The 12,701-nt window shown below is 37.4% G+C and overlaps 1 protein-coding gene and 1 long non-coding RNA gene across 4 annotated transcripts in view; one reads left to right on the top strand and one right to left on the bottom strand.

Moving 5' to 3' along the window:
- Positions 1-2,909, top strand: part of LOC116844715 — a 12,065-nt gene extending 9,156 nt beyond the window's left edge. Inside the window, exon 2 of the long non-coding RNA XR_004378124.1 lies at positions 1,270-2,909. This is a non-coding gene — a long non-coding RNA (uncharacterized LOC116844715). The remainder of the gene's footprint in view (positions 1-1,269) is intronic.
- The window catches only part of LOC116844714 (pre-piRNA 3'-exonuclease trimmer-like), a 12,151-nt gene extending 2,751 nt beyond the window's left edge, over positions 1-9,400 (bottom strand). The window contains exons 1-12 of one of the 3 annotated variants that reach the window (XM_032816626.1): positions 9,094-9,395; positions 8,785-9,010; positions 8,330-8,614; positions 8,053-8,257; positions 7,857-7,958; positions 7,641-7,772; positions 7,460-7,559; positions 7,234-7,354; positions 7,052-7,138; positions 6,826-6,914; positions 4,617-4,718; positions 2,700-2,908 (exon numbers count right to left, since the gene is read on the bottom strand). In XM_032816626.1, the coding sequence (XP_032672517.1) occupies positions 2,839-2,908; positions 4,617-4,718; positions 6,826-6,914; positions 7,052-7,138; positions 7,234-7,354; positions 7,460-7,559; positions 7,641-7,772; positions 7,857-7,958; positions 8,053-8,257; positions 8,330-8,614; positions 8,785-9,010; positions 9,094-9,221 (1,647 nt within the window). In that variant the 5' untranslated portion in view covers positions 9,222-9,395 and the 3' untranslated portion in view covers positions 2,700-2,838. Of the gene's footprint in view, positions 1-2,699; positions 2,909-4,067; positions 4,349-4,616; positions 4,719-6,825; positions 6,915-7,051; positions 7,139-7,233; positions 7,355-7,459; positions 7,560-7,640; positions 7,773-7,856; positions 7,959-8,052; positions 8,258-8,329; positions 8,615-8,784; positions 9,011-9,093 lie in introns of those variants that run through there. The other 2 variants (XM_032816627.1, XM_032816628.1) reach the window with 2 other exon arrangements.
- Positions 9,401-12,701: the final 3,301 nt, after the last annotated feature.

The raw sequence follows: 12,701 nt of genomic DNA, 5'->3' as shown, positions 1-12,701 counted from the left end.
AAGGGGGGGGGGGGAGAAAGAGATAGACTCACACTCACGCGAGTTTGACGATGATGAGGGGAGATAGAGGGAGGTTGGTACTCGAAGAGGAGGAATTCGCGCTGCTCTCGGTGGAGTCGACATTGTCGGGTGGCGGCCAATTTTCAGGGAAATTCCATTAATACTCGTGGCTTTGTCCCATTTCGAATTAATGATTCGTCTTTCCGCACTTTGGTACAGTCGGATGAACCATTTTGTGCGAAGTGTTTCTCTTTTATTGTCTTTTATTCTAAATTTGTGTGGTCTTCTCGATGAAGATCCTTCTTCAATAATATTCGCAACTTTCCTACTTCTCCGCGTTAAATGACAGAGATTAAGACATTTTGTTAAAATATATTGTTTGAAACGAAGGATTACATTTCGGCTGTCAGATTCATGATGCCTCAGTTGAAGTTAGCAAAAGCCTTCAGTGTTCAGTCAAGAACCAAATGAACGATTCGAAGATATATTGAGACAGACATTCGTTTATTTGATTGTTATGTTAATTTTAATGTTCTCTTATTCAGTTACTATTTTTATCGTGATCTTCAATATTTCTCGTTGAGAGAAAATTGATATTTCGTGGAAAAAAGTGCCGTATCTGGCCGTAAAAATTGATCGATAGTACATTGGAACACGAGGAAAAATTGCAATGACAACGAAATAAATTTTGCGGGACGCGCGAGATATGTTTCGCGATGATATGTGACCATGTGCTCGCATGATGGACGTCTCGCTGTGTCGAAAATTACGAACGTCTCTTAGGAGGATTTTAACTTCACGATAGATACGCGTCGACGTGCGCGTATATGTGTGGCGCACACAACTGCCAAACTATTTGCATGCGTCGTGATCTAATACCGTTTTATAGGTTTGAAAAATGTCGTCCGCCCACGTGGATATTATACTTTCTGTATTTGTACACATTGATCGCTCGCCAGGATTGCACCTGTGCATATGCGAGCGCAGGAAATTGACATTTCAATGTGATCTTCTCTTCAATGTGGACTTAGGTTCAAGGAAAATCAAACGTTTTTAAACTGAACTAAACGCAAGTGAAGCGCTTTCAAATTCAACGTCATCATTAATTACTCTAAACGTCTCGTTAGTACACTTTTGCACGCATTTCACGTAACTCAAGGTTCAGCTGTCAAATACTTAACATCGAACATTAGAGAGCAAAAGATAGCCTGCCTTTTTCGTTAAAGATAGATCAATCGCAAAATGAAGTATGCGTCTTTTAAATTTCAGTGCAACATCCTGTCGGAGTCTTTGAAAGGCCAGGTTGAATATGATTGCGGCTCGTGAGTACGAGTGGAAAGCCTGGTCGTGGACACATCGACTCGAAGAACTTACTTCCACAAAGTAAACGGATTAACGGGAACGTCTGCGGAAACTTCGCAGTTTGATTAACCCAATTCCATAGCTCTGGGTGCGAGCCCACGCGGCCGACCTTTACCTCATCTCTCCGTGGACGGATCGGGGCGAGGGATCCAACTTGCAGAGTCCACCTGCCATCGGACACCAGCGCGACTGACCAAGCTGACTGTCCGGCCGCACGCCTACACGAATTGCTACCGCATTATTTCGAGTGCTTTGGCCTTGGGTAGTGGCCAGAGAAAACTTATGCGAGATATCATGGAACGTGCCGAACTACTTCTTCTTCTTTCACAGGAGTGCGATAAGTACAGGGGAGAACTTCGGCCGAGATAGTTACCTCTACTAACAGCGCGAAGGTGCCACGTGGTAAAAACGTGCACGGTGAAACTATGGCGAACGGAATAACGTCGAATCGCCGTACTTTCTTGTTTCCTCCTCGAGTGCAAAATCAAAGGAGATATCTCGGCTCGAAAGGTGAACGCAATTCGTGATGATAGCGCGTGAAAGCGCGAGATCTTTCTCTTCAGGTTCTTACGGCGGACTTGAACTCAGACTTGAATTTCGATGCGCGAATTTACGGGCGACATTCATCTGCCATGTCGTTTCATCGTGCGTATATCGCGGCGCATCGTCCGCGAGGAAAGTGTCGCTTTCGCTGGACCGGCGATGAGGATGCGCGTAGAATTTGAGCGTGACGCGCGTGGCGTATGTGATTATTCGAGACGGACAAGCCGTGACGAAAGGGAAGAGGCCGACGAAAGGAAGGAGAGAGGAGAAGCATCGGAGGGAGAAGAAGGAAGAAATGATATATGACGGATGGACGTGAGCGGCGATCGATGGCTCGCGATCTCGCAAGGTGGAGCATAATTGGATTTTTCGAGAGAGAAGAGAACGTCTCTTTGGCAAGCGAGCGCAGAGAGCACTTCCTGCTAGGCTATGAAAATGAGCTTCAGGTCTGGCCGACTTAGAATCGCCGAGCTCGCGCGCGAGTCATAATAATAACAACTCCCGCGAAGATTTCGCTCACGAGCTGAATCTTAAATTTAAACAGAATGGCGACAGGTATTGCGGCGAAGCGTAAAACGCTTGTCGTTTTTGCAACACGCACCACCGTGCTGTCCCTAGGTTCTGTTTGCCTAATTTTACAGGACCTCCGTCGGGAATGACGTCTCACAAGTCGCGCAGGATGGCCTCCGGAACCGTCGATCGTTTATTTTAACGACTTGTTCGAGGCCCTTTTCTTAAAGACCCTGCTGCGGTTTAAAGTTGACAAGAGATGAGTTGCAGAAAGGCTAGAACACTTCTCGTATCTTTTCTATTATTATAGTCAAAATGTTGTTTACATCTTTGTGACTAGTTTCAAGTTTCATATATAAGCCTGGATATCTTTTACATTACTCTCTGAAGATATCCACAGAATACGCATATAAGAATTGCATTTTAAAAAATCTTCTGGAACCTCCGATGCAGCATCCACGCTAAAATTGCAGTGGAAATAACCACATTGCTCCTATAGAAAGATTGATCGATTATGTTACAAGATAAAATGTCACAAAATTACAGGATTACACACAAATAACAATAAAATAAGAGACTAGATTAAATTAGTAAAAAAATTGCGAGTATTATTTTCGGCGGATTATCTCGTGATGTCGACATATCACGAATTTCTCGAAAAACAGAAACAACATTCAATTATCTCCTATCACAAGAGATGTTAAATGATTTGAATTCTTTAAACGACACTTCCGCGGCGTTTTAAAAAGATTCTACGTCAAAGGTGCTCCTTGCTTCGTCAAAGGTAGAACCGTGTCGACGGATCTGAGGGAAAAAAGTTGCGCGAGCGTTTTCACACGAGGAAAGTCTAAAACCGGATGGATTCTAAAAACGGAGACCGAGAAAAATCGCGTAAGTCACCGATACACGAGAATCGCGAACCCTGGTTACACGGCACTCGCGCGTACGTGTGTGCAATGTGCGACACACGCGGATAGACGACCTAATTATAGCATTTTCATCATATTCGAGACGAGCGCGGATTGATATATCGATGTATGAATCAAGACAGCCGGAGAAAGATGGCTAGAATCGACAAGAGACGGAAAGAGAACGGACGTCCCCGAGTCTTTCACCCGAATGTTAGGTAATGTGACGGCCGGCCGTCGTCATAATGCCTTCGCAACAATTGGCAACGTGATTCGTGGCTTCTGCATCTACGGCAATGTCGACGCTAATTAGAGACTTCGTGAACACAGCTTCGGCCCGTCCAGTGCCATTAATTTGTTTGACGTAATGTGCTCGCCGGCGACCGCTAATACAGATTGGATCGGCCGCAACACATCGACCACCGATTAAAACCTGGACTACGACACCACGAGGTGCTTCGAAATAGGTGCTAACCGCATACACGTGGCCGGTCTGTCGCGCGCCGTTGCACCTGCAAATTCTTCGATCGATCTCGCCCCAATATCCGATTGCAGGTCAATTTTTTATTCTCGAGATTGGATGTCTCGATGGTTGTATAAGATTTTACATCAGAAGAGAGTGCACATTAAGAAAAAAAAATTTTATTTGAAGAATATAAAAAGCTTATTTTTGTGAAATAAGCTGTTTCATCCCACACAAATATATGTTTACATATTTTTTTCTCAGTGTACCGTGAAAAATTATATCTTGGCACTTCTCAGTTTTCCTAAATTGCTGAATCGGAGAGTTCAGATAATTAAAATACTTACGATTATTAATTTTATTTCGATATTTAAATACTTTGACTCACTATGGGGAAATTATTAAAGTAAATTTTTAATGGGATGAATATGCAGATTCTATGTATCCGCATGAAAACAAAGGAACACCTTCTAAAGTTCTTATTAAGGAAACATCGAGTTAAGTGGATCGAGGAATTTGCAGATGAAAGGAGCAGCGATAGTTTCCGCGATAGTTCCTCTTCCTACAACAATGATGCAATTGATGAAAACGAACCGTGAGACAATGTAAGAGGCAACGATTGAATCTCTCTTCCGAACTTGAGCGCCGCAGTTTACAAATAACGGAACAGAAATAAAACAGCGAGTTATTTCGGACAAGTCTAAACAAACTAGCGTTTCATTCACGCGTTTAATTTCTACAAACGACCTGCATCTGTGCCAGATTATCATGCAATTGTCATCGATTGTTTCGCAGCACGCTTGGATTTATACTTTTTCTTTTATACGTACCAAAAAAAAAGTCGTATTGAGGGCGAGTGACATATCGCATTGTAAGGGACTATGTACAGTTCCTCCAGATCCTCCTTTGAAAAGTACAATATCTTCTGAGCGCTGCAAGAAACGAAGGTAATCGCTTTAGACCATTGCGTCGCGTACAGACGAAGACGCATCCAACAATCTTGATCGTTCCGCTCGATGAGATAAATGTAATAACGTATTAAGCCAATTTCGCGTGACAAAAGTTGCACACGTGTGGCACTGGCGAATGTAATAATAGATTGTTAATAATAATGTACACACGCCGGCGTGTAGACTGCGGCGATCTTTTAATAAGCGTCGTAAATATATCCGCAAAAGTTCGTTGGTAAAAGCGACATAGAGATGGGAATGGTGCCAATGACGGAGAAAATCTTACGCGTACAATATGACGGCACGAGTTGTGTGATTATCTGATGTGCGAATATGATCGGAAAATCTTCGTCATGAAAATGTATCAGTACATCTCGTAAGTGGATTTATCTTTTTAGAAATACACGAGGATCATTCTTATAAGATACTTTCTTGATCTGAACGAAAATGTTCTGAACGAGGAATTGCTAAACGTTAATGACGTCAATAATAAGCCTTTAGTTACACAAATCCTTACACGGAAGTGAATCATTCCGTCCTTATATTCGAGTGAAGGAATGGGAAAAATGTTAATAATTTTTCAGAGATGATAGTGGAGTAAGGATACGGTATGTCGAATATACGCGTCAGGATATGTGGATACAAAATCTTATCTTGCTTCATCAATGATGTCTGAAATACAAGATGCATTACGTGAGACAACCATAACGTTTGAATTGCCGCGGTACTCGAGGCACTTAACGCATTCGTTGTCTCAACACGACCAGTGCACGCTCTCTGAAAAACAAGCGAGTTGTAATGGACTCACTGAATTGCGATATTCGACGGACGATAGTTTGTGTTTTCAGACCATCTGAACTAGACAAACGCAGTCGATCGATCGCGCACAGCAGACCAGAGAAATAAACTACGAACGAATGTATATTGCGCGGTTCACTGGGACTTGTACGCGCGATGTGTCGTGACGATTTGGCTAACGCGTGTAAAACAATTGTAAACTGTATACATAAAAACGCACGTATTAATATCACAATTTGTGTGATACACGCTTGGAAAGTGTCCAAAATAATTCCGCCACCTTACACCGAAGTAGCTTCACATATTATTATAAATTACTAACCACATACTCGATACCTAATTGCATTTGCTTTGTATAGTAGATACCGCATGGACGAAAAGTATAAAATCGTTCAGCTTTGTTACACGACACTTGCGTGAGTGCAATATTTGATGTCGCACTGTATCGATGCACAAAATATGATTATGGTATTTCACAGACGTCTCCAAAGCGCGGACGCAGTTGGCAGCAATTGCTTTCTCACACGGAAAAAAAGGTTTGGTTAAATTAATCAAATATCTGGTCGAATATGGACGATCCAGAAATTCCGATTAAAGTAACTCGGATTTTATTTAAGTTAACACGATTTTTGGTTGACTTAAACAGAATTCGGGTTACTTCAATCGGAATTTTTGGATCGTTCATATTCGATCAGATATTTGGTTAATTCAACCAAACCTTTTTTTCCGTGTAATATGTAATATTGCACCCTAGTTATCGTACGCATGAAGTATATGCAATTGTGAGTAACGTTTAACAATTTCTCGTTAGTTCAAGACATTATGATGTGATACAGTTAACAGCAAAATTACATGTCACGATTCTTTTGATGTAATAAGAAACCGTTCTCTTTTATCGCGTCACCGCTAGATACTTCATGATTGCTGTCCATCCTATCAGTTCAAGTTAAAAAAAAAAAGAGAAGAAAAATGCTTGGAAAAGTTTACGATTCATTAATATCAAGTTTGTCAATGTCGCTCATGCTAATAACGAAGTTATTAGCATAAACTTTGTCGCAGTGATTCGTTAAATATTGATTGCTCTAAAGACTAAAAAATGAGCATTTTCCCTCTGAGTATACTCGTTATCAGAGCACACCCACGTATAATGCAGATAGTAACATTAAATCGCTTAATTTCCATCTTTAAATTTACATTGTATGCACACGCTAAACATACTGCACATATGGAAATAAAATAGATAAAAATATCAACGGGAAAAGGATTCGATGAAACAGTATAGATTACTGACCTTTCTTGACTTCTTACTGCGACTAACATGCATTTCGATGTGATTTTCCTTGCATCAACAGAGCCGAATTTCGACAATCGTTTACATATCTTAGAAAAAACGTTACAAGATTATAAACTGATTAAAAATTATTCACTTTATACATCTATCGCGTTTATATATTTAAAGTGCTTAACATTCCGATATTATCGTATATTAAGAGATATTAACTTATGATCAAATGTACCTCCGTTTCGGTTATTGGCTTCGATGTTAATGATTTCACATAAAGCCAATTCGCTCGAGTTGGCACAGGGTCGGGTCCGTCAAGTTTCTGGAAAATTCATGTTATTTTCATAAAAAAAATAACGTACATTCGATTATATAATGTTTAATTTAATTTTAAGATGTTTTTTGCATTCTCCTTACCAAATATGATATATTGCTACGACTAATATTTATGCAGTTCTCGAAACGTTTAATATAGCTTATTAATACTATAATATCATATGGATCTATGTCTCTGTATGCATGTATTGTTTGATTAGAACTATAAAATAAAATTTTGTCTTGCATTACCATCATTATATATAATATGTTAATTAAAATTAAAAATAGATAAATCTTTTGATAGTGAATGCAATGTAGAACTTACGAACTAATCGAACGATATGTAAATGCCATTTTTATAAATATGTAACCAGTAAAATAAGCATCCCAGCCTGCAGTATGACATTTCATAGATTTGGTAATAGCTAAAAATGCAAAGTTCTTCAATATTCGTAACAACAATAATGTGACAGAGTCAACAATATGGATAAGAAAGAAATATATACCTTCTGATTGATCTGGTATTGTTTTATGCACAATCCCAATATAAGGTGAGTAATTGTGTACATTATTGTTTTTGTTACTTAATGATACAAAATGAGTATATATGCATCCTAATGAATTTTGTTTCCATTTTTCTGAGGAAACAAAGAAGCATTTAATATATTATTTAATATATATTTTAATATATTATAAATCATACAAACACATATGAATATTACCTTTTGGCTCAAGAACTTCCCATAAATTGAAACTTATAAATTTTGTATCATAGATTATTGGAAATAATTTATGTATATTATTCTTGAAATCAATATATTTTCCTGGAAAATATATTATTTGTTACAGTTTAATACTTGTTCGTTATGAATGTTGAGAAAGTAAGTTGTTTTTTCATCTCAATATAATTATACATACGTGGTAAAGGCTTATAAAACTGTTGATGTATAAACATTAAATCTAGTAAGGCATTATGTCCCACCATAGGCTTCTTCAGAGTAACCAAGAGTTTAAACACTTTCGAAAAGCTTATATATGATTCTATTAATGTATTCTCCAACATGGGGCCTTCTTCTTTTTCCCAACTTTCTTTTATATCTGGTTGAACCTTTATTACAGTTATCTGAAAAGTTATAAAATTTAAAACATAAAACTAAATTTTCTTGACACAGAAAAGAGAATAGCTAATATATACTGATTTATCTCCTGAGCAAGTCCAAACACATGGAAAAAGTTTCCTCAATTTTTTATGCATGAGATACTGGAAACTTGGAGTAGAAGTATTGATCTTAAACGAACTGGTTTCATCAGTAGTAGTGCTTAACCATTTTGATATCTGATTGATGTAATATTTGAGTTCATCTTTTTCTTTAAAGGATATGTGCTGTTCTATGTTATAAAGCAACGTGTCATCTTGTACTTGCTGCCGTAAAATTTCTTCGTCCTCCTCATCAATGTATGAAATACCATTATGAACAAACTGCAATTTCATGACACATATAATCAGTTTGTTTCTGATGACATGATAAAGTATCACATTTACTTTGAAATATTTATATTACTTGATAAATATTTGTATCACTTGGTTATTACAAATATGAATAATTTTACTTTTAAAACGTAAACTAATCTAGAATGAATATGATATACTTTATTGAAATCAAATTCATATTCAGACAGGAATTCCAATGTAGATACATTCCAAAGAAATCGTCTATTTTTCGATGGAATAGATTTAGGCAACAAAAAGAAGTTGAAGACTACTGCATCATAGCTAAATTTATATTCAAACGCAGTAATACCACACTGCACTATTATATATGGTTGAATAGTATTCCTGATGCTATCATAGCGCTCCTCAATGGAATCAAACAAACTGCAAACATGCGCAAACAAATTCTAAAATAACATTGATATACTTTGAAATATTTGGGAAAATACAAAAGGGCCACAACTAACCTATTTCTTATATTGTCAGTTTCTATACCTGAAAATTCTAAATCAAATGATATGAAAGTCGCATTCTTCAATACATCCTCCAATATTGGATATATCTCTTTAAAATTTTGTTTTGTAACTTCAATCATGATAAAAGTATATTCTTTTACACATATGAGATTGACTAACCAATATTATATTTTCATATTTGACCAGAAAGTTCAAATCCGTTTTTATAAAAATTGAAGATTAGAGACCTTTGAGTAAAGACTGGGCAGTGTTGCCAGGTGGTTGAAAAATTATGCGGTAGATGGCATACCAAAAAGCGGTAGATTTGAAATTTAAAGCGGTAGATCATTTCAGGTTGCATTCCAAAACATCTTTTTCGAGGAAAATTTTACTCTTAAATCTATAGTTCATGTTACATACACTATAGACTATAATTACTTACAAGTAATTCTTACTTATAAATTTCTTAAAGCTTAAAGCTTTAAAAAATTGACCAATCATAGTCGAATTATAGAAGAATAATCAATTGTAATTGGTTAATTTCTTACGGCTTACAGTTTACTACACTTATTGTAGATCGGGACTAAAAGAGCTGCGGAATAGAGAGTGCGTCATAGAAGTAACCAATCAGCGTTATGCCGCTCTTTGCTGATTGGTTGCCGTTTTGCACTGATTGGTTGTTTCTATGACACACTCTCTATTTCACAGCTCTTTTAAGGGCCGTCTACATTGGAAGTAAGTAGTAAGAAGTAGGAAGTAAGAAATTGACCAACCACAATCGAATATGAGAAGAATAATCAACTATAATTAGTCAATTTCTTATTCTTACTTCCTGCTTCTTACTGCTTACTTCCAATGTAGACGTCCCTTTACTCTGTATATAATTTCACTCTAAAAATAGCTCACTGAACGCTCTTGCATCTGGTTGGAGTATATTTTGAGATTTGAAAGAACATGCCAATCAGATATAGAAGTTCACTGAGCGTTCAGTGAGCGATGTAAGGCCAATATTACATGTGTACGACAAGCTTGACGGCCGTTCTAATTGGCTGCCGGATAGTGAATTTCTGGGGTACTTGGAAAAAAAGTTAAGGGAAATTCTATCTATCAACCAATCGATATGTCCGACAATGCTCGTCATACGACGCATGTAATATTAGCCTACTTCTTGGATGTATCAATTGCATGCACTGCGTATATTCATTGGCCTGATTTACATCGTCAAAACGTTAGTAGGCGTATTAAATTTGTTGCGCACCAATGCTTTAATACGAGTGCGTTTACATTGAACGTATTGAAGGAAAAATATAATACGAATTTAATTCATATCGTTTACCTCCTAGTGATAGTATTTGGAATTGCAATTTGCTTGAGATAGTTTCGACCGGACAGGAGGAATGCATAATTCTAAAAAGTGCTCATTTCTTCTTTTGTCCAATTTAACTCTTTTTTACAAAACGTTTTACGATAACATAATTTAAGTTTTAATTAGGTTAGGTTCCCTCCAACATTCGTTTTATACATTTACATCGACATTTGTATCATTTGATACGCGTATTAGTTTATCCAGCGAGAACGTAGACGTCGATTCGACGTCTAACCGACGTCGGAGAAGTCTAAGTTACGTCTAGTCTAAATGCACGTCTAGAAAAATGACAATTTAGACGTCTTCTATTTTGAGTAAATTCTAATGTTTTAGAATCCATTCATAATATATTGACCATTAAAAGAGAGTTTTCGATAAAATTTCGGAATTTTATTTTGTCGATTATTTACAATCTCTCTAGACGTCTATTCGATATTGAATCGACGTCTAATATCCCAGTGAGAAATGACTTATCGATCGACGTCAAAAAGACGTAGAATCGACGTCTATTTGACGATTTCGACGTCGATTCAACGTCTTTTTGACGTCGATAAATAAGTAATTTCTCACTGAGATCGCGCGTTTTGCATAAAAAATTTATTCTAAGTGGAAACGTCAGTTTTTTTTTTTAGATTTCCGATTCAATTATAGTATTACAAAAATAGGAATGCCAGATTACTCGAAAAACATTAAACTGGAAGGGATGATCAAAGTCATTTTGCAAATAACTACATAAACTTTAGAGATATTAAATAAAATAGACAGCGAATCAACGCGTGTATTTGCTAGGTACGTTATAATATACTGTGAACACTGTAAGTATACATTTTATAAATTGTAAGAACATCGTTGGAGTCATTGGTACACCGCGTACCGCTCGATCGTCAGGTTAAGCAACGCAGTCAGGATGGGGTGCGTTCAGATTCCCTACCCGGGTGCACTCTATTACTAGAAACACTATAGTATATGTTACATATACTATAGCACTTCTGGTATTAGAGTGCACCCGGGTAGGGAATCTGAACGTACCCATGGATGGGTGACAACTTCAAATTCGAAATTATCGAGGCAGGATTTGCGAAAGTTTTAACGTGTGTTTAACATTAATCTTCGGTTTCTAGCAGTTTATAAGACATAAAGAAAATTAGGAATTAGTTATTTTTATAAAACAATCTAGTAAGAAATGACTTATTGATCGAAAAGACGTCGAAATGACGGTCTATTAGACATCGATAAAAGGTACCTTTACATGGGAGCATCGAGAGTCGAGCGTTAAAGCGATAGCCAATCAACGTGCCATTTTCCGCAAGAACTACAAGTATACTTCTGGGACTTGATACGTTGATTGGCTAACGCTTTAACGCTCGAACGCTGGAACGCTCCTATGTATTGGCGCCTTAAGACGTCGAAATGACGGTCTATTAGACATCTAAATGTGGACCGTTTTTAGGTCGATATAGATCTTAATCTAGATTAGACGTAGATGGTAGATAAACGTTTCATATAGACGTCTAGTAGACGTCGAATCGACGTAACCTTTCTCGCTGGGTAGCACGATACTCCTACTTGGTACGTTCACACCAAATTGATCCGTCAGTGTTTACATCGTATTAAATATTTAGTACAAATTTGTACGAATATAGTACTTGATATGCATATCAAGTACACGATGTAAATCAGGCCATTGTATCAGCGCGCCGCATTAATTATCGGCGGTGGCGGCGGCGTATTTTAAAAATTTCAAAAAAAATTGGCGGCGGCGGAATTGTCGAGATCAAATTTTATGGCGGTGGCGGCGTGGCGTGGCAGCGCCTAGGTCTATTGATGCGTATCCCCACTTAGCATGACGTCATTTATTTAGTTTGGCCACAACCGGGGCCGAGCGTAGATGGCGCTAGGTATAAGTGATGCCACTTACAAGATAGGAGTTATTATCCTTTATATTTGACTCACACAGTGTATGAGTCGCTATCATGCCTTTTAATATACATCTGTTCCTTATAACTGCACCAACTTACACTATCTGCACTTAAAATGAAGTATATATATGGTGAAGTATTGATGAAGTATTTCACATGGTGAAAGAGAGAAAGAAATAGAAAAATTGCAAATAGTATTTTGATAATATACAAATGTATATGTAGAAAAAAAATATATATACATGTGTGTATATCTACAGAATATTTGTAATTGAAATAATTTATGCAATTTTGAAAACACTTGTAATGGTCTGTGTGAAAAAAATATTATTGTA

Source organism: Odontomachus brunneus, unplaced genomic scaffold, assembly GCF_010583005.1.
Source record: "Odontomachus brunneus isolate Ranch 3 - 2012 unplaced genomic scaffold, Obru_v1 Obru_scaffold_045, whole genome shotgun sequence".
In the NCBI taxonomy this organism is placed as follows: Eukaryota; Metazoa; Arthropoda; class Insecta; order Hymenoptera; family Formicidae; genus Odontomachus; species Odontomachus brunneus.
Note: the sequence above shows the minus strand (reverse complement) of the source record. Positions and strands in the feature narration are given on the sequence as shown.